Source organism: Panthera tigris, chromosome E1 (assembly GCF_018350195.1).
Source record: "Panthera tigris isolate Pti1 chromosome E1, P.tigris_Pti1_mat1.1, whole genome shotgun sequence".
In the NCBI taxonomy this organism is placed as follows: Eukaryota; Metazoa; Chordata; class Mammalia; order Carnivora; family Felidae; genus Panthera; species Panthera tigris.
The window spans coordinates 7448688-7471418 of record NC_056673.1 but is presented as its reverse complement, the minus strand read 5'-3'; the positions used below and the strand labels follow the sequence as shown (position 1 = coordinate 7471418).

The 22731-nt window shown below is 46.6% G+C and overlaps 1 protein-coding gene across 1 annotated transcript in view; it reads left to right on the top strand.

Annotated features, from left to right (window-relative positions):
* The first annotated feature begins 354 nt into the window (after positions 1-354).
* Positions 355-22731, top strand: part of HS3ST3A1 (heparan sulfate-glucosamine 3-sulfotransferase 3A1) — a 99703-nt gene continuing 77326 nt past the window's right edge. Inside the window, exon 1 of the mRNA XM_042965685.1 lies at positions 355-1495. Coding sequence (XP_042821619.1) covers positions 897-1495 — 599 coding nt within the window. The 5' untranslated portion in view covers positions 355-896. The remainder of the gene's footprint in view (positions 1496-22731) is intronic.

The window sequence follows — 22731 nt, the reverse complement described above, 5'->3', positions numbered from 1 at the left end:
GTGCGGGGAGGGGAGGGAGGGCGGAGTGGGGAAGGGGCGTCGCCCCGATCGCCCCCGCCCTCTCCGATGTCATTGGGCCGACGCTGCGGGGTCCGCGCCACCTTTTCTCCATCCCACCCGGTCCGCCCGGCTGCGCTCTTCAGGCGGCTGGTGCGGCCCGGGACGTTGACGTCACCGCCAAGTTTGCTGCCCTCGGCGCCCCACGTGTGGCGGCGGCGGCGACCGCCCGGAGGCGGCGGGGGAGCGTCTGCGAGCGCTGTGGCCGCGGCCGCTGACAGGTCCTGCGCCGCCGGGCTCCGGCACGCCGCACCCAGAGCAGCCGGGAGCGCACAGAAAGGGGCGCACGGCTTGGCGCGGGCCTCGGGCTCCCGCTCGGGCAGCGGGACTCGGCGGGACCTCGCAGCGGGGCGCTGAGGGCGCGCCCCGGCGGCCACGGTCACGAAGGAAGAGGCACTGTCGCACGCTGTCGTCTGCAGCGCACGGAGCTCCGCGGCCCCGGGGCCTGGAGTCTCTTCCCCGCGACCGAGCGAGGGATGCGCGATCGCTGAGCAGGGATCCAGGCCGGGAGGCCGCTCGGGGCCGGGGCTGAGACGCGCGCCTTCGCCGCCGCCAGGACTCCCCATTCCGGTCACTGTCGCAGAGCGCGTCCCCAAGGCTCAGGACTCGGGAGAGTCTGAGACGATGGTTTCTTAAGCACCGCACCACGTCCCCCTCCCGCCCCCTCGACCGGAGGCAGGGATCCCGCGCCGGGCGCCCGCGGCTACGTCTCCGCGGGGCAGCGCGCACGGCCGCAGGGACGCACGGGCGATGCGGGCCCCCCCGCACGAGGTCGCGGCCCCCGTTGGAGTCCCGGCCTAGCATGGCCCGCGCGCGGCCCGACGTCGCCTCCGGCTAGGATGGCCCCTCCGGGCCCGGCCGGCGCCCACCCCACCCCGGCCGAGCCGCTGTCCCGCAGCATCTTCCGGAAGTTCTTGCTGATGCTCTGCTCCCTGCTCACGTCCCTTTACGTCTTCTACTGTCTGGCCGAGCGCTGCCAGACCCTGGCGGGCCCCGTGGTGCGGCCGTCGGGCGGCGGCGAGGAGGCGGGGGCCCCGGGGCGCGGCGCCCTGGCCGGAGGCCCGAGGGAGCTGGCGGTGTGGCCCGCGGCGGCGCAGAGGAAGCGGCTCCTGCAGCGGCAGCAGCGGCGGAGGCGCCGGCCGCCCGCGCCACGCGACGACGGCGAGGAGGCGGCCTGGGAAGAGGAGCCCCCCGGCCTGGCCGGAGGTCCCGGCGGCTCCGGGGCCGGGAGCAGCGCGGCCGAGGCCCCGCCGGGGACCCTGGCCCTGCTGCTGGACGAGGGCAGCAAGCAGCTGCCGCAGGCCATCATCATCGGCGTGAAGAAGGGCGGCACGCGGGCGCTGCTCGAGTTCCTGCGCGTGCACCCCGACGTGCGCGCCGTGGGCGCCGAGCCCCACTTCTTCGACCGCAGCTACGACAAGGGCCTCGCCTGGTACCGGTGAGCTGGCTCCGGGTGCCGCCGGGGTGGGGGGCGGGGGGCAGCCGGGGCTTCGGGTGGGCGAGGTGGGGGGGGGAACCCCCCTACTCACCTCCCTCCCCATTTTCTGCAGAAGGCAGAGGGTCATCAGTAATTCTTGGGTTTGGGGGTCTCGTTCCCCACCGTGCCTTCTGTTTGCAGGGAGGTAGGTGTTGAGGGGGGCGGTGGGAGGGACATTTTGGCCTTGATGACTTTTTCTTTAGTTTTTGGGATTTCCTTTCTCTCAAACAGCCAATCTTCCTCCTCTTTTTCGTCTGCTCTGCGAAAGTATCCCTGCTGTGGGCTAAAGGGGGGGAGGGGAGTACTTAAGTTAGAAACCTGTTCATCAATTATTAGGCACGTCGTTTACTCCATGCCTTTCCCAAGAAAGCCTGTCTTTATTTCGTCTCTATCTGCCGAACAAACCCCCGTGGCTCACGCTTGGTCTTTGCCATCAGGCATTCATTTCCCTTGACCCTTTGCCAGATCACTGTCCTAGGTGGTAAGTAATCTGGAGACTTAGTAAAAGTGTCAAGAACCTGAGGCTAAGGCAGTCGGGAAATCTATGTCTATGTCCGGGCAGGCAGCGTGCTTTAAGGAAAGGCTTCCTGGATAATAACTTTTGTTCGGAGTGAGGAATGAGTTTTGGAAAGTGTTTTCTATATTTAAAGGGGGAAAAAAGTACCTTGTGTCTTCGGCCTGGCTGAAACTTTTCTAAACATCTTCAAGCACTTCTCTTTACAAATGAGGTAGCCAATTTTTTTTTTTTTTTTTAAGAAGAAAGACGGGAGGTGGGGGGTGGTGGGAATGACACTGGTCACATTGTGAACAACTCTCCTAATAAAGTTTAGGAAACAGGTCTGATTCAGATCGTAATCTTAAATTTGCCAGTCTTCTCAAATTTAGACCACCTTTAATAAAGGAATCAGCCAAACTCCAGTAAATCCAAGTGTCTCCTGGATTTTGTTTGCCATAAAATATTGGCGTGTTCTTTTTTTCGCTGAGAACAAGGAAAAATCGTGTGGCCGGAATTTTCATTTTTTAAAGTGTAATCTATTTCATTAAGTATGCATTCTTTTTGTTATTTTAACTGAAACAACATTACAAAAGTTATAACACAATTCAGATAAATTTCAAAAGTCTGCTAAGTAAATAATTCATCTCCAAAACAAAAATGAACATGATCTGACAAGTTTATTTACTTGAGGGGTCATGCATACCCCTCGGATTGATTTCGGGAGCCGAATTTACAGTAATCCAACTCATGAGAAAACATTTGGTCTTAAAAGTCAAGTTCAAACATTAAACACTTTTAAAACAGTAACTTTCCATTTGTTGGAAAGAAAAACAAACAACCTTCCCTTAATATAGAATATATATCATTTAAAATCATCAGCCACTTAAAAAAATCCCCTTGTGTTTCTGACATTTATGTTGTATCCTCTGGGAAGTTCTTATAAAAATGACCTGTTGAATCTGGAAACAACAGGTCCTTCTTTTTAGCACAAAGACTTCTCTGTTTTTTCCATCAAGGACACGAGAAAAAAGTGATTAAAGACCCCTAAAACTCTTATCTGTAGCAGTTTGCATTGAATCGGGCCTTGCACGGTGCTGTAAGTGAACACATTTCAAGCCAACTTCGCGGAACGCCTAAGACAACTTTTGACTCTGAGGTGCCATTAAATATGGTGAAATATGTAGTCCTAAAAACCCTTTATTTTCGTATTGCTGTGTAGCCTTTGTTTCCACAAAGTAGGATGGTTTCTTCTTCCAGAAGTGAGTCCTTGAGGGCACAGTGTCTCTACAGACGTGGATCTTACTTTACGTGAATCTTTCTAAGCTCATGTACGAGAAGGAAGGTTTCAAGGTAACTAGAAACACAAGTATTAACAAAAGAAAGAGCCGTAAGCTTTTAGGTCACTCTCTCTTTTGGAAACTAGATGCACGCTGTAAAGTAAATCTCTCCTTGGATTGTTTATTTCAGCAGAAGAGTGCTGTGAAGCAATTTACGGTGGTTACAAAAATACAGTAGACTTCATGGTTTGGTGAATTTAATTTTCTAAGTGTTGGAGTAATGTCTTTGTTTTACCATTCGCAATGGTGTTTTATTGGCTGCATAAATTTAAGTTTAACTCAATTACGTATAAAAATCTTATTAAAAAAAACAACAACCTCCACCTATGGAGCCAGGATCGTGCGATTAGTTAATGAAATTTTGCCACGGTTCTCTTTGATCTTGTCTCTGAACTTGCGAGTCTGATGTTCATGAGAAAGATTGAAGACAAATATATGTGCATATATATATATATATAAATCTCTTATGCAGAATGCTACTTACCTATATTAAGTGCATGTTACGGCTTTGTGTTTAGCCCATATTTACAGTTAGGGATTCGGTGAGACCTTCCGGAGCCAGCCCCAAATTTGTAATACGGGATTTCTATCACATACTTCTGTCTCCCCCCACCGCCCCACCTCACTTCCTCCCCACACATGAACAGAAGGAAAACTCCAGTGTTTGCGCCCCAAAGTGAATTATGGAAGAAAAAAAAACCCTGTAAGATATTTTTTAGATGCTCGTTGAGATGGGACAATCTTGTAAACCCAGCCTTCTTTTTTTTTGCCTGGTGAAATCTTTCAGTAGGCCATAATAGTTCGTTGTGGCAGCGCCCCCTACCGTCGTGACAGAAGGAGAAGTGCGTTCCTGTTAGGAAGTTGGAAAAAAACAGTATGGACAATGAGTTTGAGAATTAAAACCACCCCAGCCAGGATATCTCGGTAAATTTCTCTCACTGAGAGGAAACATAAAGTACTTTGTAAATTGCATCCCGAGAATAGTATAATCTGTTTCTCCGTGGGAACAGATTTGTAGTGATGGCAAGAAAATGAAATTTTACTGCAAATCTCTAAAAAAATGGCTTCAGTGGAGTGTTCTGGGGATGAAACTCCACCCTGATGGGGTTTAAAACAACATTCCGCATTACTTAATTTAGCAGACCTGATATCAGGACAACAAATGTCTGGCTTACGTATCATGGGAAAGCAATCCTTTGCAACGAACAGTCTGCGTTTCCATTATAGGGGTGGCGCGTTCGTAAATGAAAGTAGGGAACTGTTTTATTAGCTTTAAAACTTTGGGAGTTTAAGAGCAGGTGAGCTCTTAAACTGGAATGGAATAAAGAGGCCCCCCTCTCTCCCTGTGTATTTCTGCACCAACAAGTTGCGGTTTGTGTGTGTGTGTGTGTGTGTATGTAAGATAAGAGATACGTATTTATAAAGTATTTAAAGGATGTAGTGTTTAAAGGACTGCGAACGTACATATACATAACACTTCAGTTTCTGTTAACGCTTCTGTCTCATAGTTTTGGACAAGATAGTAAGTGTCCAGTACCTAATCTCTCATAGCATATTTCTTTCCTACGCTGTGATGTGTTTTTTTAGTAATACTGGATAATTTGAGCGGAGAAGAATATCACTAAAATACTGTACTCTTACAGGATCCAGGAAGATCAAAGATCACTCAGCTTGTAGTTTAGTAGAAATGAGTTCTTCCCCCGCCTCCCGTCCCCCACTCCCCACCACAGCTTCGTCAAAATTTCAAGTGTTCTGGCCTCTAATGATCAGTGCCTTGTTTTTCAAGTCCCCCAAAGAGGCAGACAGAACAGAGGAACTTTCGGTTCCTATCAGGGGAAACCGGCATTTCTCAGCAGCTGGGAGCAGCTGTAGAGTACCTCCCTGTGCCATTTTCCCCCCTCCCGAGCCACACACCCCTTCTGCATGAAGGGGTGGAAATGAAATTCGAGCCAAGGGAGCTGCGAAGTCTGTGGCCACCCATGCAAGGTCATGTGGACTGAAGTCCAGAGAGCCTCTTCTGTCCTTAGATCGGAGTGAAGAACGCTGAGCAGGGGTGTGGGGTAGGAGGAAAGCGGGAAGACGTTGCTTTGGACCGCGAGCTGAGGGTGCACGTGTACAAGGGGAGGGATGTAATTTCTCTGGCGCATATAGTTCCCGGGGGCTGAGAAGCCACAGTGTTGTCATTTTGTTAGCTGAATGTCTGTACTCTGGGCTTAGCATCCCAGTAGACTGCCCCAGCAGTACCAGTCAGACAGCCTAGCTCGTGTGTGTGTGTGTGTGTGTGTGTGTCCACGCGTACGTGCAAAAGCAGACACCTGGTAGGTAGGGAAGGTGATGAAATTGGTAACAGACAAGTTGTTAATTGGGGGAGGAGCTTCTGGACAAGATCAGACAGCCAGCATATGGAACAGCCTCTTGATGATTGAGTCCAGGCATGAAAAACAACAGCAACAAAAAACACTTAGGTGGTGTAGCCCAGAACTGGAATACTTTGCGGGCGCGAATACTCGTTTAGAACAATGAGATTTATCACGTACGGATGCGTTTTGTGGATACATTCGATGTGAGATGCATAACTCTCTTGGATTGAAAACTCCTCCTTGATATGATCTGCTCTCCACTTAAAAAGAAAGCCCTGGGGCCAAAATATTTGTCTCTTCTACGTAAGTCTGTTGATCGGCCCGGGGAAAGAATAGATGCCAGGTCTGTATTTTGGAGGGGTCATGGGAATAAAACAATAAGCCTGTGCAATTAACGACATCAGGGGCCGACCTGCCACAGACCAGATGCTCACATTGTGAGGAGACCGTCACAGAGTTGCTACAATATTAACAACGAAGGGCCTCACATCTCTAAGGGGTGCATTCGAACGACTGTAAATCGCAGTTACCATGGGTCAGATTGCCGGGCCCCGTTGGGAACTTCACACACGTAGCGCTTTCCCTTGGGGGAGGGGACATCCTCTTCTACCCAAGTAATGGTAACTTGGCTGATAGAGAGCGTCCTCTCTTGGTACGTTTCCCGGTGATGTCCGCCTCCACGCTTTTGGAAAATTGGTTTCTGCCGAGGGGATGAGTTAACAGTGGTGAAAACGAGGTTTATCATTAAATCTGTGCCTTTAATATGTAATGGGAGTCATATTGTAACTACGGGCGCGTAGAAGGAACGTCTTAAAATGTTTGATAGCACATTCGCTAACTGGACACAGTTGAGCCCTCTCTGGGGGGTGGGGGATAGTGATACAGTTGGTAAGATAAACTGATGTGAAACCAGAGCTTAGAAATTGGGGAAGCACTGCGTTCAGTGCCCCCTGAAACCGCTTCCCAGTTGCTCGCCTCTGCTCCTGCGGTCGTGAGTACCATGGCCGTGACCGTTAACATGCGCCCTGTGATCACTTGAGGACCGTATTCCAAAAGTTCAGATTTGACCTGTTTCAGAACCCGTCAGACGACCGTGCGTGTCAGAAAAGAGGAAGCGTTCATTACGAGTGAAATTTAGTGCTTGCCGTTAGGCGCGGGACCCTCTTGCACAGCCGAAAAAGAAAATCAGTGGAGAGCAGCCCACGATGAAGGTGACATCTGGTGCCACCTAGTGGGAGGGAGAGTCTGCAAGGGACCCAAGCCGCTGAACTTGGGGAGAAAAACCTCCCTTACCAGGGAGTAAAGTGCAGTCTTAATTAGGGAAAGGGGGGGGGGGGGGCGGGTCGCCTTTAGGTAGCATCTTACAGCAAGGATGGTCTGTTGGGCGTGGCTGAACAGTGTTTTTTTGCCTGTCTGCCTGAGCTCGCTCCTTTCAGGCAGGGGGTTGATCCTTTGGAGAGAAATCAAAGAGACTTGCCTTCACAATAAACCTGAGAAACAAGATATAAGTGATTAGGAGATTTATATTGGAAACGTGCATGAGTGAAACGGGATGCCTGGTGCCCCAGATTAGTTTGGTTAGTGTGTTTTTTTCCCCCTCCCTTTCTGTAAGCCAGCTTCAAATGAAAATACTTCCAGATGATTTTAGTTCAACAGCAGTGATGCAGGCGTATTCCTTCCCCCGAGCCGTCCAGGAACAGGCACCGCACAGAAGCCTGTTTCACCCCGATTCCACAGACACACCGTGAAGATCCTGCCCATGAGGGACAGTTGCACGGGAAGATGATTTCAGGGTTCCAACGGGAGAGCCCTTCCTGTGACTGCAGCCCGGTGCCTGGGGAGGATGGAAGCGGGGGGGAGAGGGGTGGGGGTCAGGTGAAAGTAAGGCAGGGGGGAGGGGAAAAATAGGAACATTAGAGCGGAGAGATTGGCAGACCCCAAGTGTAGCCAGGCGATAATGTTAACACTGCCTTGTATCACGTGGAGATCACACGCCCCCTGGTATGTGGCAGCAAGGAGGGCACCTCACCTGTGGGGATATTCTTCCCCCAAATCCCTAATCCCAGTCTAATGAGAAAACATTGGACCAACCCAAATGGCAGGGTAGCTACAAAGTAAATCCCTGACCACCGGTATTTTTTTTTTTAATTTTTTAACGTTTATTTATTATTGAGAGACAGAGAGACACAGACCGTGGGCAGGGGAGGGGCAGAGAGAGAGGGAGACACAGAATCCGAAGCAGGCTCCAGGCTCCGAGCTGTCAGCACAGAGCCCGACCTGGGACTCGAACTCGCGAACCGCGAGATCATGACCTGAGCCGCGAAGTTGGACACTTAAGTGACTGAGCCACCCGGGTGCCCCAAAGGTATTCTTAAAAAAATAATCAAGATCATGGGGTGCCTGGAAGGCTCAGGCAGTTAAGCATCATGACTCTCGATTTCGGCTCAGGTCACGATCTCACGGTTTGTGGGTTCGAGCCCCGTGTCGGGCTCTGTGCTGACCGTGCGGAGCCCGCTTGTGATCCTCTCCCTCTCCTTCTCTCTACCCCTGCCCTGCTCATGCTCTCTCTCTCTCTCTTTCTCAAAACAAATAAAGTCAGGATGGTGAAAACCAAAGACCGGTAAACTGTCACAGATCAGAGACTAATCACCAGTGAGTAAAAACAGTGCGGGACCTGATTAGATCCTGTTGGAGGAAGGACGTTGGTGGAAAAGCTGGTGAAATGGGTATTGCGCGTGTTTAGCTTTCGTTCATGGAATTAGACGAAGATTAATTTCCAGTTTTGATCACCGTCGTAGAGTCATGTAAGATGATCACCTTGGGATCTGGGTGGAGGGGTATCTGAGGATTCGCGGTGCTATTATTTGGGAGCAGTTTTAACATCCCAAATTACTCTAAAACCAAAGGATGCCCGACAGCATCCAGGGATAAAGGCCTCTACTCCTTCGCACGCCAGCTCCCTTTTGTGCCTTCCTCCTTCTTTCCTTCCGAAGGCCCCCGGCACAGCCCTGCCAGCTTCTCCCCTGCACTGCCAGCACCTGTTGCTTCCAGACATGCTGATCTTTCTCTCGGCTTATTCCGTAGTAAAATTGGCTCACGGCTCCCCTCCTACTCTCTTGTCCCTGAAACAGACACAGAGACGGTTTTGTTTTTCTTTCTCTCTCTCTCTCTCTCTCTTTTTCTCTAATGCCTGGCACATGTAAAGTGAAGAAGGCGTGAAAAGTCACCCACCCTGACCGGATCCTCGTGCTGGAGAGCAGAAACTTTGATGTAAAGGACAAGGTTTTTGAGAACACAAAGAACTGAAGGAGGGGTCAGAGGAAGATCAGTCTGGGGCATCTGGGTTTTTTTTTTTTTTTTTTTTTTTTTTTTTTTTTTTTTTTTGCTACAATGTAGGAGGAGCGGTTGTGGGGGGTTAGAAAGCTGGTTATGGGGTGGACCCATGGCACTGTGGCTCGTGGCTCGAGGTGACAGCACAGCCCCCATTTTCTTGACCAGCTTCCCTATTCTATCTGCTTGCTTGACCTGGTGCTTTCCGCCTTTGATTTAGACACTGGCTTTGGTTAGTGGCTTATGAGACCAGCCACTGGGAGCAAAACAGACGTGGAATGACCACAGAGTTCACGGACGAGGAAGGATCGGAGAAAATCCAACTTCTGGAGTGCTGGAGAACCCGGACCAGGGTGTCCTGGGTGTTTCTTCCCGCCGGGGCTGCTGAGCCCGGTGCCACTGTCCGTTTGGACTCCCATGTCCAGCCCAGGTGACAGGCTGGCATTTTCTGCTTCTGTTTTTAACACACAGTTGTGCGTCTGAGATTCTGGTTTGACACAGTAATGAAGATCTCCTTCGAAACGTTTCCTTTGATATTTTTAACAACTGTAAAAATAGTTTTATCCACGTTATGTTTTGACTTAAGCAAAACAAAACAACCTCGACTGCATCTCAAGAACTTAGTGTTTCCTTTTAATCATCCCTCACTTATCTTTATCAGATCAGTTTTACGAGCCTGTTTTGTGCAAAGGACAGGCTACTCATGCTGACGTAGATAAAATAATTTTTGTGGTTTAATTCCTTACTTGTTTGGCTTTTTTCCATCTCAGTTGTATATACTTTTCTTTATGCATCTTGAACCTTAAAAAAATTTTTTTTTAACGTGTATTCATTTTTTTGAGAGACAGAGACAGAATGTGAGTCCCGGAGGGGCAGAGAGAGAGACAGAGACAGAGACAGAATCCGAAGCAGGCTCCAGGCTCTAAGCTGTCAGCACAGAGCCTGACGAGGGGCTCAAACTCACAAACTGAGAGATCATGACCTGAGCCGAAGTCGGCTGTTTAACCGACTGAGCCACCCAGGTGCCCCATCTTGAAACTTTTTAAAAATTTTTTAAATAGCAAAATATTTTAACCCTGATGAAATATATCATTTTAGTCTCTCTTTCATTTATTTCTGCTCTGATCTTTGTTACTCTCTTTCTTCTACTAACTTTGGGCTTAAGTGGGTTTTTTCTAGTTCCTTGAGATGTCAAGTTAGGTTGCTCATTTGAGAGCTTTCTTTTTTTTCCAGGGTAGTTAGACGTTTGTGGCTATAAACGTCCCTCTTAAATCTGTTTCAGGAGCATGTTGTTCAATCTCCACATATTTGTGAGGTTTCCAGTTTGCCTCTTGTTATTACCTGCTGGTTTCATGTGATTTGGTCGGGAAAGATACTTGATAGGGTTTCAGTCTTCCTAAATTTGTTGATACTTGTTCTGTGGAGCAGCAGGTGATCTGTCCTGGAGAATGTTCTACGTGTCCTAGAGATGAAATGTGTGTTTCTGGTGCTGTTGGGTAGAATGGTCTGCGTGTATCTGTGAGGTCCATCTGGTCTAAAGTGTCGCTCAAGTCAGTGTTTGTTCCCTCTGTGATTTTCTGTCTAGATGATCTATTGCTAAAAAAAATTTTCAAATATTTATTCACTTTTTGAGAGACAGTGTGAGAGGGGGTAAGACAGAGAGAGAGAGGGAGACACAGAATCTGAGCAGGCTCCAGGCTCTGAGCTCTCAGCACAGAGCCCGATGGGGGCTCCAACTCAACGAACCTCAAGATCATGACCTGAGCCGAGGTCGGATGCTTAACCGACTGAGCCACCCGAGCTCCCCATGGATGATCTATCATTTTAGACGAAAGGTAACCATAGCCACTTGGGGTGCGGCTTCACCCTGTTGCTGAATGGTCTGCTGTGTGTAGTCTGAATATTTTATTAATGTGGTGACTAATATTGGGGAGATCATGTCACCATTTGCTTTTTAGAGATCAGGAAACAGAGACCCAGAAAGGTGAAGTAACTTGCCCAAGGTCTTTTAGCCAAGTGAATGGTAGACCAGTGCTGGATCCGGGTCTGTCTACCTCCCGCGTGTCACTGCTTTGCCACTGGGGTAATCTGTCATGTTCTCAGGATTGCTCTGTGTGGTTCCTGCCCAGACAGCAAGCCATCAGTGGCTCACAGCTTGTGGGTCAAGGCTGCTCCAAACTGGGCAATGTAGGGGCACCTGGGTGGCCCGGGTGGAGAAGGGTCCGACTCGATTTCAGCTCAGGTCATGATCTCACGGTTCATGAGTTTGAGCCCTGCATCGGGCTCTGTGCTGACAGTGCAGAGTCTGCTTGGGATTCTCTCTCTCCCTCTCTCTCTGCCCCTACCTTTCTCTCTCTCTCTTTCAAAAAAGTTAAAAAAAAAAAAAAGATTGGGCAATGTATCAGCATAGTTGAAAAAGTAAAATTTTAAGGGTAATTATATATCCTTGTGAGTGTTAGCCTGTATGGAATAACTTAAAATCACTTGTGTTTTTTCTCAGCTTCTCTTCCTCTCTCTTTTTAAAAAGTAATTTGATCACAGAATTCATCTTATTGAGCATATATGAAGTCCTGGGGGCGCCGGGGTGTCTCATTCGGTTAAGCGTCCAACTCTTGATTTTGGCTCAGGTCACGATCTCACGGTTCACGAGTTCCAGCCCCGTGTTGGGTTCTGCGTTGACAGCTCAGAGCCTGGCACCTGCTTTGGATTCTGTGTCTCCTCTCTCTCTCTCTCTCAAAAATAAACGTTAAAACAAAACAAGACAAAAAACATCCTGGGCCATTCAATGGATTTTTCTCCCCATCCACTAAAAACGACCAGTATCCGTGAAAACAACTCTTAACTATTACGTGGCCCCAATGAGCCAGTTTCCTCCTACGCTGCCGTGTGGGAAAGCCAAAATGCTGTCGGAAGCACAGTCAGAAGGCTTCTCCCTGCTCCTAGAAATTGGGGCCAGCCGAGCTGGTGGCTGTGCCCAGTTGCTGGCGTTACCAAGCGGTGCTTTGCTCTGTTTCCCTGCAGGCACCCCCCTCCTCCGGACGTGGCTGTGTCACTGCCGAAGCCCAGCTCTCTCACTCTTCTGTGCTTGCATCTTTTGATTGGCATTCCTTTTTTAATTCTTTGAGGTATGCTAGTCCTCCCAGTCAGGGCACAGCCCAGTTGTTACCCCACAGCACTGTCCTGTCCGTCTTCGTTATCGTTGTTATCAATAACCGTCATCTAATTGCTTTCCTGGCAGCTGGTCGTTACCAGTCCCCAAGCCCTTTGCTGTAGTGGTCAGGTCATTCATTGCTGCATAAGACATGGTTGCTGATTCACATTTCCATTGGTTCGAGCCAGATAGGATCATAAACTCTGAAGGATGCTGGCGTTCGATGGTATCCGAGAGATTAAGATGGTCTTTGGTTTATGGAGAAAGCGAGGTGCCTCGCTCAAGGTTCAGCTAAATAGGAACCCAGGGGTTCTAATTCCCAGGGTAGAATTCTGCAGAATAAAATTACAGACTCCAAATGATAAAAATTCCACTTGGGAAGTTTTGCAACAATGACAAAATATTAAAAATATTCCAGAGAATGGAACAAGTCACAGATTTTTTTTTTCCTCCTCCCAGAATGGGTGAATTAAAGCATCGAATTCACCTGAGTCAGCGGTCAGGACGTCTTTAAATGTCTGCTTTTCATCTCAGATGTCTTCCCCCACATTTTGATGCATATAGATTAGGGGACCCAGCTAGGATGACTGGCCTATGGGTTCTCGTCAGTAACTTGTGTTTTGTGGACGTTGCCTGCTTGTAAAAGATTAGTGGGGGAAATCCAAGTACAGACAGGTAAAAGTTTGCTTTCTTTCTTTTCTTTTTTCTCTTCTCTTCTCTTCTCTTGTTTGCTTTTTCTCTCCTGAGTGCTCAGAGTAGGAAGTAATCAATCAGATTATGGGAATAAAATTCTTTTTCCCTGTTTCAGCGTTTCTACTTGGAGTAGGTCTCTCCTTTCAATAAGAAAAAGCCAAAGTACCAAGCTGGGTAGAAGGACAAAGTCAAAAACGGTGTGTTTGGTGCTGTCATAAATCTTTATAGATTCTCACGAAGTTCAGGTGTTTATAAAGAGAGAACTGGATTAAGCAGTTAACTAAAGTGACATCCTTGGAGCTAAACATTGGGCTTCCTCACCTTTCCAGACCGAGGCCACGTTTGCTGTATTGATGGTTTGAAAAGCTCTGGCTGTAGGATGATGCTGCAGAGATGAAGTTACTTCGTTTCCCCAGCAAAGCTTTTCAGTAAACAAAATCTGGCGTCTGTTTTTTTGATTTTTTTTTTTTTTAATTTCCTGGCGGACTCTAATTATTCCTGTAGTTTCTTTCATCAAATGCTGTGGTTGCCTTTTTTTTTTTTTAAAAGAAATAAAAGCTACTTGTTTTTCTTTCTAATGAGCTCTCACTCTTTCTTCTTAGTGTGGGAGGATTTGGGATTACAAAAGTATCTGTTAAAAAAGCCCTACCCCCAACCCAGCGGGTCTACTAGAATGCCCTGGGAGGGTTTAATGATGGAAACAAAACAAATTGGATCTGTTTTATATTTATCTTGGGGGGGAAGTCATGGGGAGCTAATGCCTGTGATGGGGTGGTGGAAATTCTTGGGATTTTCAGGTGCATTTGCCCTGTGGCAAAGGGTGGTGAGTTGCATTGAAATAAGCATTGAAGAAATTACTTCTCAGCTCTAGCTCATTGTTATTACCAAGTAAGAAAGTAGACTCATTATGGCCATGCCCTCGGATGTTTCAAAAGAATCTTGGACTCTTGATTAAAAAAAAAAAAAATACTGGGAAATAATTTAATCATAATGAAAAACCCGAAGCAATGCTAAAAACAAAATTCTGCGTGGGTGAAGCAAGTCAGTCTCATCTGAAGGTGAAACGTAGCCTCTGGTCTGTGGTGAAGACCAGAGTATTTGTTAACAGTGGCCCCCGACGTAAAAAAATAATTAAAAAATTCTGACGAGTGTGAACTGAAGTCCTGTTTGAAAAGTCCAAAAAGAATGTGTTTTCGGGGTTCCTCGAGAAACTAAATGGGAGTGTTCCAGGCTGCAGATTCATCATCTCTGTGTTTTTCAACCTTGTATCTCCAGGGCCGGAAGCTCTCCTTCTGCCTAAGACATTCTTTATTGGTTTATTTTATTTTTTAATTTTTTTTTATTTTCATGTTTGTTTATTTTTGACAGAGAGAGAGAGAGAGACAGAGAGAGAGACGGAGCATGAGCGGGGGAGGGGCAGAGAGGGAGACACAGCATCTGAAACAGGCTCCAGGCTCTGAGCCATCAGCACAGAGCCTGATGCAACTGGAACTCACAGACTGTGAGATCACGACCTGAGCTGAAGTCGGACGCTCAACCGACTGAGCCACCCAGGTGCCCCTCTTTATTGGTGTAAAGAAAAACTGACCCTTAGGCCAGAGGTCAGCCTTCCCCCCCCACCCCCACCCCCCCGGAAAAAGCCAGGTAGTAAATATTTTAGGCTTTCTGGGCTCTCGGGTCTCAACTATTCAGCACTGCTTCTGTAACAGAAAAGCAGCTTTAGCCAGTATGTAAATGAATGGGCAGGGCTGTGTGCCAATAAAACTTTATTGAGCAAAATAGGCTTTTGGCTCCCTGGCTATGGATTGAAGACTTCTAGGGGAAGCTGAGGGCTTCAAACCTGCCGATTTCCCTTTCTTTACTTATCTTGCTCTCAGGTGAGTACCCCCACCCAACATTCATTGCAAGCGTCTTGAACACATGATGCAGAAGTAACCTTGCACTTGAGATACGACTCAGATAGAGGACCTCCTTGTGGTTGTGTAACAGCAGAATAGTTCACCCCAGAACAGCATGGCAGCGACCTGTGGGAACTTTTTGAAATCTGTGGATTTGTTCGGGATGGTGGCATTTCATGTCAAGGGGATTATACGCTCAACTACACGCATTCTATTTTGGAAGAGATACCCTATGAAAACAAATCAAAGCAGCCTTTGGGCATCTTAATAATCCATTTTGAGGTTTCCTTGACTTTGCACTTGAGTGCATGATTGGTTTATAGATTTTCCCTTGCACCTCCATTTTCTCTTTTGTGTTATGCCTGGGCCTTCTATGAAGCATTTGAAAGGAGTCACGGGGGACACAAGGAGGTCATACTTATCCCCTGATGGATCACCATTATGAGGAACAATCCCACTATGTGGTTTAATTCAACTTTGTCTTTGTAGAAGGGGGGTGAGACATCATGTCGGGAAGCAAGCACGGGGAAAGAGTTTTGAGGGCTAGTAAGTGGCATGTTTGAGGGGTTTTCTTCTAGAGCAATACTGTCCAATAGAAATATAATGGAAACCACATATGTCATTTTAAATTTCCTAGTGGCCACCTTATAAAAAGTAAGACCGAAGGGGCGAAATTAATTCCAATAACGATTTAGATTGAAAGGCAGTATGTCTGAAATACAGTGATTTCAACAGATAATCAAAAACACATTCTCGAGGAGACATTTTGCATTTTTCATGCATCTTCCAAATCTACACGTTTTATGCTTGCAATGCATCTCCATTCTGACTAGCCACATGTCATACAGTTTGAATGGCCCGTGAGGCCAGTGGCCACCATATTGGATGGCATAGCTCTGGAAGCCGGGCCGGGGTGGGGAGAGAGGGCAGTGAAGGCTTTCAGCAGAGGACTGATCCTACAGACCGCCTTTGGTTCTGCTGTGGACACCTAATCCCAGGTGTCATAAGAGGACTAGAACAGGTAGACCAAGCTGCGTGGCTGTCTCAGAGTCTAGAAGATGGATGAAGGAGGCTTGAACTGGAGCACAGCAGTGGGCGTGGGTAAGTGGGAGAAAGATTTGCTGGAAGTTTTGGTAGTAGGAATTATAAAACTTCCCGTGGAATTCTAGGCATGAAGGAGGCAGGAGAAATTGGAAAATCTTTGAAGATTGCTAGCTCAGGTTTATTTATCAATAACTGTGACTGTGGTAGGGAGCACGGAAACACCAGGCACCGAGAACAAACAACTTAGACGTGTCTTAGGCGTGAAATGGAAAGGGCTTTTGGGGTAAGCTGGAGCTCGTGAGTGAGGTCAGGCTTGGGAGCATGTAAGGCATGACTGTTGAGATTTTGCCAGCTGTCACAAAGCTGAGACGTGACAGTGTGTAGCAGGCACAAGGAAGGGGGGAGAAGAGAGCGGGACCAGGAAAACATGTTTATATTTTTGCCCCAAAGGAATATAGTTTCTATAGTTTATGTCATGCATGTAGAAGTGTTTAGAGGGAACAGGACTCATGTTTATAATTTATTTTGGAACACGGTAAAAAAGAGAGGATGAATTGGGTGGAGGGATGGATAGATAATGTGGTAATACAAATATAGATTCTTTAAAAAAATTTTTTTTTAATCTTTATTTACTTTTGAGAGAGAGAGACAGAGACAGAGACAGAGCACAATCGGAGGAGGGGCAGAGAGAGAGGGAGACACAGAATCCAAAGAAGGCTCCGGGCTCTGAGCTGTCAGCACAGAGCCCCATGTAGAGCTTGAACTCGTGAACCGATCGTGACCTGAGTGGAAGTCAGACACTTAACCAACTGAACCATGCAGGCGCCCCTAGGTTCTTTTTTTAATTTAAATTCAATTTAGTTAACATACAGTGCCGTATTGGTATCAGGAGTAGAATTTGGTGATTCATCATTTACAAGTAACACCCAAAGCTCATCCCAGCAGGTGCCCTCCTTAACACCCATCACCCATTTAGCCCATCCCCCCCGCCAGTACCCCTCCAGTACGCCTCAGTCTGTTCTCCATACGTAAGAGTCTCTTATGATTTTTAAGGAAAATACAGATTGAGCATTTAGCTGGTGGGCAAAGGGTCTTTCTTTTTTGTACGATTCCTTCCAGTTTTTGCCGTGTTGAAAATTTTTATAATAAAATGTTGGCGGCAGAGGGGAAGAGTTTTAAGGTCAGTGTTATCAAATGATGTATAAAAAAAACTAGAGGGGCGCCTGGGTGGCTCAGTCGGTTGAGCGTCCGACTTCAGCTCAGGTCACGATCTCACGGTTCGTGAGTTTGAGCCCCGCGTCGGGCTCTGTGCTGACAGCTCGGAGCCTGGAGCCTGTTTCGGATTCTGTGTCTCCCTCTCTCTCTGACCCTCCCCCGTTCATGCTCTGTCTCTCTCTATCTCAAAAATAAATAAAAACGTTTAAAAAAAAATTAGAAATACACAGGGAATGTAAATGAACGTCCCCCGTGTGTCTGTCTCCCGCTTCTTGCCTGGGCCGGGGTCAGCCAGTGGGGTCTTCAAACATGCTTTATGACCATTATAGTGGGTCATCCATGTAGATAAAACTGCCCTGTGTGAAAGGAGGGCTTAAAACGTGTTTAGTGGGCTTTTATCTGGGTTATTGCATTTGTACAACCTGCTTTCTGCCCCGATGTGATTACTAATGTGCAGTGACTTGATCGACAGTTTTTTTGTCTTTTTTTTTTTAATCAGAGGGCTTTAGCTAGGACTTTTTTTTTTACCGGATGCTTGAGGCTTTCAGCATTAATTATCGACACAAGTAGTGTCTGCTATGCCTGTTTTCTTGAAAACTTTAGCCAATTTTCAAGGCAACGCTGCACCAGCCTATCCTAAATTCCCCTGCAAGTGTGCAAAGGAAAATTAACTTGCCTTAAGAGCGTTTATCTTTTGGGGCACCTGGGGGGGTGCTCAGTCGGTTGAGCATCCAACTTCGCCTCGGGTCATGATCTCTCGCGGTGCATGAGTTCAAGCCCCCCATCGGGCTCGCTGCTGTCAGCTCAGAGCCATCAGAGCCCACTTCGGATCCTTTGCCTCTCTCTCTCTCTGTGCCCCTCCCTGGTTGCACTCTCTCGATAATAAATAAACCTTAAAAAAAAAAAAGAGCATTTATCTTTTGAACACTCGCTTGGAAGTTCCATGAGAGAAGGCAGAAATTTAACTGCAATTGTGTTTTCTTCTTCTATCATCAGCACTGAAATTTTTTTTTTTAAGTTTCAACCATAAAATATTCTTTCATCAGCGACCTCTCATTTCTTCACTATGAACACCAAGGATCAGACATTCCTTATTCTGCTACTGATCCTTTCCTCTCTCCCTAGAGGGGAGAGGGTACAGAGCCCAGAGGAGAAAACGATGAAAAGAGCTAGGGGGCTAGAGTCGAAACAAAGACCTGCATGAAATCTTTACACATTTAATATCCTGATTGAGATAAAGCCAGCCACCATATGTGGCCTCTGCATGTATGTGACAGAACATGACAGCGTTTCTTTGGATGTCCAGACACCCTGCATAATGACAGCAGAGGAGAACGTAGAGACCCAGAAGGGAAAATGAAAGAAACAGCAGCACTGGACAGATGCTTCGGAGGGCCACCAGCCACCGGGCGAAGGGACCGCCACCAAGGGGAACGGGATGTAAAAGCAGACACAGGCCTTGTGCATGGCCAACCTTGGCATTTCCAGCAGAAGCCTCTGGAGACGCTTTGGCGTCCTGAAATTCTCAGCTGCAGAAATGTCGTTCCTGCCCCTCTGTGTCTGTCTCCCCGATCACACGCTTTTTCCCTGCAGCCATGGGTTTCCAGTAAATTTCCCGAGACCCTCAATGTATTGCCTTTTCAGTTTCCACCATAATTTTTTCCCCTTGCTCTTTTTTGAAAAGAAACATGTCCCCCTGTTTCTGGATGCCGAATGGCTGTGCTGTCTTTCGTAGGAATTTAAATCATCCGCTTCTACAAAAATTAGCAAATGGTAGAATCTCACGAACTGTGCGGTCTCTTTACACGTTATCAGAGCGCGTGCCCGGGGTCACTCTACGTGGGGATGCTAGTTTAAAAAAGTAAGGCGTTCAGAAACATGGCTGGTATCTCAGATACTGTTTCTGATAATAGATGATTGATCTCTCAGGGGGAGGAAGCATGAAAATTGTTAATCAAATGGTATATTGTGGGAGCAGTGCTCTGTAAGTGTAAAAGGTGATTGTTAGAAAATGCTTAGAAATCCATGGGATGTTGAAGGTTCCGCGTGTAACCCCCCTTGATTGTGTAGCAAACCACCTCAAATGGATAAATTATAGTTTGGCTCTGTTTTCACAAGCATGTTTCACCTGCATGTATAAGAAAATCAAATAGGAAGGCCTGGCTGGCTCAGTCGGTTAAGCATCTGACTTTTTTTTTTTTTTCCTCCCAATATATGAAATTTATTGTCAAATTGGTTTCCATACAACACCCAGTGCTCATCCCAAAAGGTGCCCTCCTCAATACCCATCCCCCACCCTCCCCTCCCTCCCACCCCCCATCAACCCTCAGTTTGTTCTCAGTTTTTAAGAGTCTCTTATGCTTTGGCTCTCTCCCACTCTAACCTCTTTTTTTTTTTTTTCCTTCCCCTCCCCCATGGGTTTCTGTTAAGTTTCTCAGGATCCACATAAGAATGCAAATTGGTGCAGCCGCTCTGGAAAGCAGTGTGGAGGTTCCTCAGAAAATTAAAAATAGACCTACCCTATGACCCAGCAATAGCACTGCTAGGAATTTACCCTAGGGATACAGGAGTACTGATGCATAGGGGCACTTGTACCCCAATGTTTATAGCAGCACTCTCAACAATAGCCAAATTATGGAAAGAGCCTAAATGTCCATCACCTGACGAATGGATAAAGAAATTGTGGTTTATATACATAATGGAATACTACGTGCCAATGAGAAAGAATGAAATATGGCCTTTTGTAGCAACGTGGATGGAACTGGAGAGTGTGATGCTAAGTGAAATAAGCCATACAGAGAAGCATCTGACTTTTGAGTTCGGCTCAGGTCCCGATCTCACAGTTTGTGGGTTCGAGCCCTGCATCTGGCTCTGTTCTGGCAGCACAGAGCCTGCTTGGGATTCTTTCACTCCCTCTGCCTCTCTCTCTCTGCCCCTCCCCTGCTCAAGGTCTTTCTCTCTCTCTCAAAATGAATAAACATTAAAAAATTAAAAAAAAAATAAGTAATAGTTCATTTAGACAACTCTATTAGTATATTGGCTTGAACATGTGAATTATGTATACCCGTTATCATAATATGCCAGCATCATTTGAAAGGTTTGGGTGAAATCATTGCCCTTCAAAACAGGAAGTTCTTAAAAATTGGAAAGTAAGTAATCAGATGTGTAAGCAATTTCAGTATATTGATCTGGACATCTGACTTCTATATGCTTATCAGAATTTTGTAGAATATGTTAGCTTAGTGGTGAAGGCTTGGGCAACATCATTTTCCTTGAAAACAGAAAGTTCTTTTTCTTCCTCCCCAAGGCCTCTAAAAATCTGAACTATTGAACTCAGATCTGAGTAATGATGTACTATACTTTGCCAAATGAGTCGCTTCCCCTTTTATAACATCCATCAGAAAAAAAGGAAGTGTCCAGTCAGACAAACTGTTTCCCAGGAAAGGCCTTTTTGTGTATTTGCTGAAGTCAAGGTAATTTTAAAATCAGAGGAAAACTTGATATTGTTCTCCGGTGACATTCAGGAAGTGAAAAGGATTGAGTCTGTGGATTCTGTTCTATCGGCACAGAGATGGTAAGACAGCAGTCGAAGGAAAGAAGTGTCTTCCATAATCAGAAGAAAGTAATTTGGACTATTTCACGGCATATGTTCATATAAAAATGACAGAGATAAGACATGTTTCACATGTTTGCGGTTGTTTAAGATGCTGCCCCAACAAAACACAAAATGTGTTCTAAATGTTATTTTGGGGGCTTTTTTTTTGTTTGCAAAATGTGAAATATTTAGGCTCAGAATGGCGTGATTGGATTTACTGTTATTATATTCAGTTCCTGTTTGGAATTTATGGAGCCTGTACTAAATCTCAGCCCTTTGGGACGTGAACTCCTTTACTCTTCATCCAAAAATAAATACCTTGTTACATTTAGAGAAAAACAGCACCCTCTCATAAAATCTCATCATTAGCATTGGGAATGACCTCCGGGTCATCTAGTCCAATTCTTATCTGATAGACGGAAGTTTCTCAAAACAGCTTCATAGCTATTCTAATCATCAAGTAGTGCTTTTGAGAGATGTCTCCAAAACACTGATCTAACACAACTTCTTTGCAGAGCGAACTATTAAGTCCTCTGTTGTTTCTTTTGCCTACTGGGTGCCAGGCAGATTCACATCTATTTATTCTTCGTTCATGGGACTCGGTGTTCTGAGACCCTGCGGAGTGTGTAGACGAATGTATTACAAATGTTTCATTAGCTCCTATTAAAGCTTATTTACTTGTTAGAAAGAGAATGCAGTCAGTTCTGCGGTCAGGCTTGTTTTGAAAGCACGAATGTGTCCCAACGGAATTAATGCATTAAGACGCCGGTCAGTTAAGCATCTGACCATTTACAAAACAGGGGCACCTGGATGGCTTAGTAAACTAAGCGTCACTTCCCTGGGTGGCTCAGTCTGTAAAGCGTCCTACTATAGCTCAGGTCACAATCTCACAGGTTCGTGAGTGGAGCCCCACATCGGGCTCTCTGCTGTCAGCATGGAGCCTGCTTCAGGTCCTCTGTCCCCCTGTCCCTCTGCCCTTCCCGTGCTTGCATGCTCTCTCTCAAAAATAAACATAAAAAAAAAAAAAAAAACAAAACCAACCACTGTGGGGTTGAGAAGCCCAGGATCTAGTCCTGGCTTTGACATTGATGAGTGAACTTAAACTTGACTTCCCTGTGGCCGAATTCCTTCTTCTGCAGAATTACATCAAACGAAGGGATTTCTGTTCCCTTGTCCTAAAACTGTGCTGTTCCGCATGTATTCTGTACTGTGCTGTATGAATATAGGCTGAGGAAAGCTTCTGGGCTTTTCTATCATGACCAATATTCTCAAGGTCCCATTCTTTCTTTCATTTAGGAGGGGGCAGTGGGCTTTGTTCCCTAAAGGCTCTTCAGGGTGAAAGGCTGGGGGGAAGACAGGCTTCCCTATGGAAGCAGCTGGGAAGCAAACCTATGGACCCATGTTGGAGACAGAACCCCTAATAGCTCAGAGGATCGCGTCTAATCCAGACTAGGCAGGATCAGGATGAAGATACCTCAACTCCACTAAATGACAGCATGCTGGGTAGGCCATCCTACCAAAGCCCCATGCCTGTTCTTGCAGGAATGGAATTTGGGAGGAGTGACACTCATCAGCTTAATGGCAAAGAAAACAAGTAGAGTAGTTGCTTGTTCTCAGAATAACTAACCGATGGTGACCACGTCCCTTGATCTCACAGGCTGCAGAGGTCTTCATGTATATAACCATAAAAGGCCCTGTACTGTGGAAGCAATGTTGAGAAAGAAAAACAAAGCTGGAGGCATCATGCTGTCGGACTTCAAATGATATTTCAAAGCTATAGGAATCAAAACAGTATGGTACTGGCATAAAAACAGACACCTCGATCAATGGCTGCATAGAGAGCCCAGAAATAAACCCATGCATAGATGGTCAATTAATTTATGACAGAGGAGCCAAGAAATCACAGTGTCCTCAATAAATGGTGATGGGAAAACTGGACCTCTCTCTTCTGCATTATACTAAAAGTAACTCACGATGGATTAAAGGCTCGAACGTAAGACCTGAAATCCTAAAATGCCTAGAAGAAGACATAGACGGTAGGCTCCTTGACATCAGTCTTAGAGATAATTTTGACAACC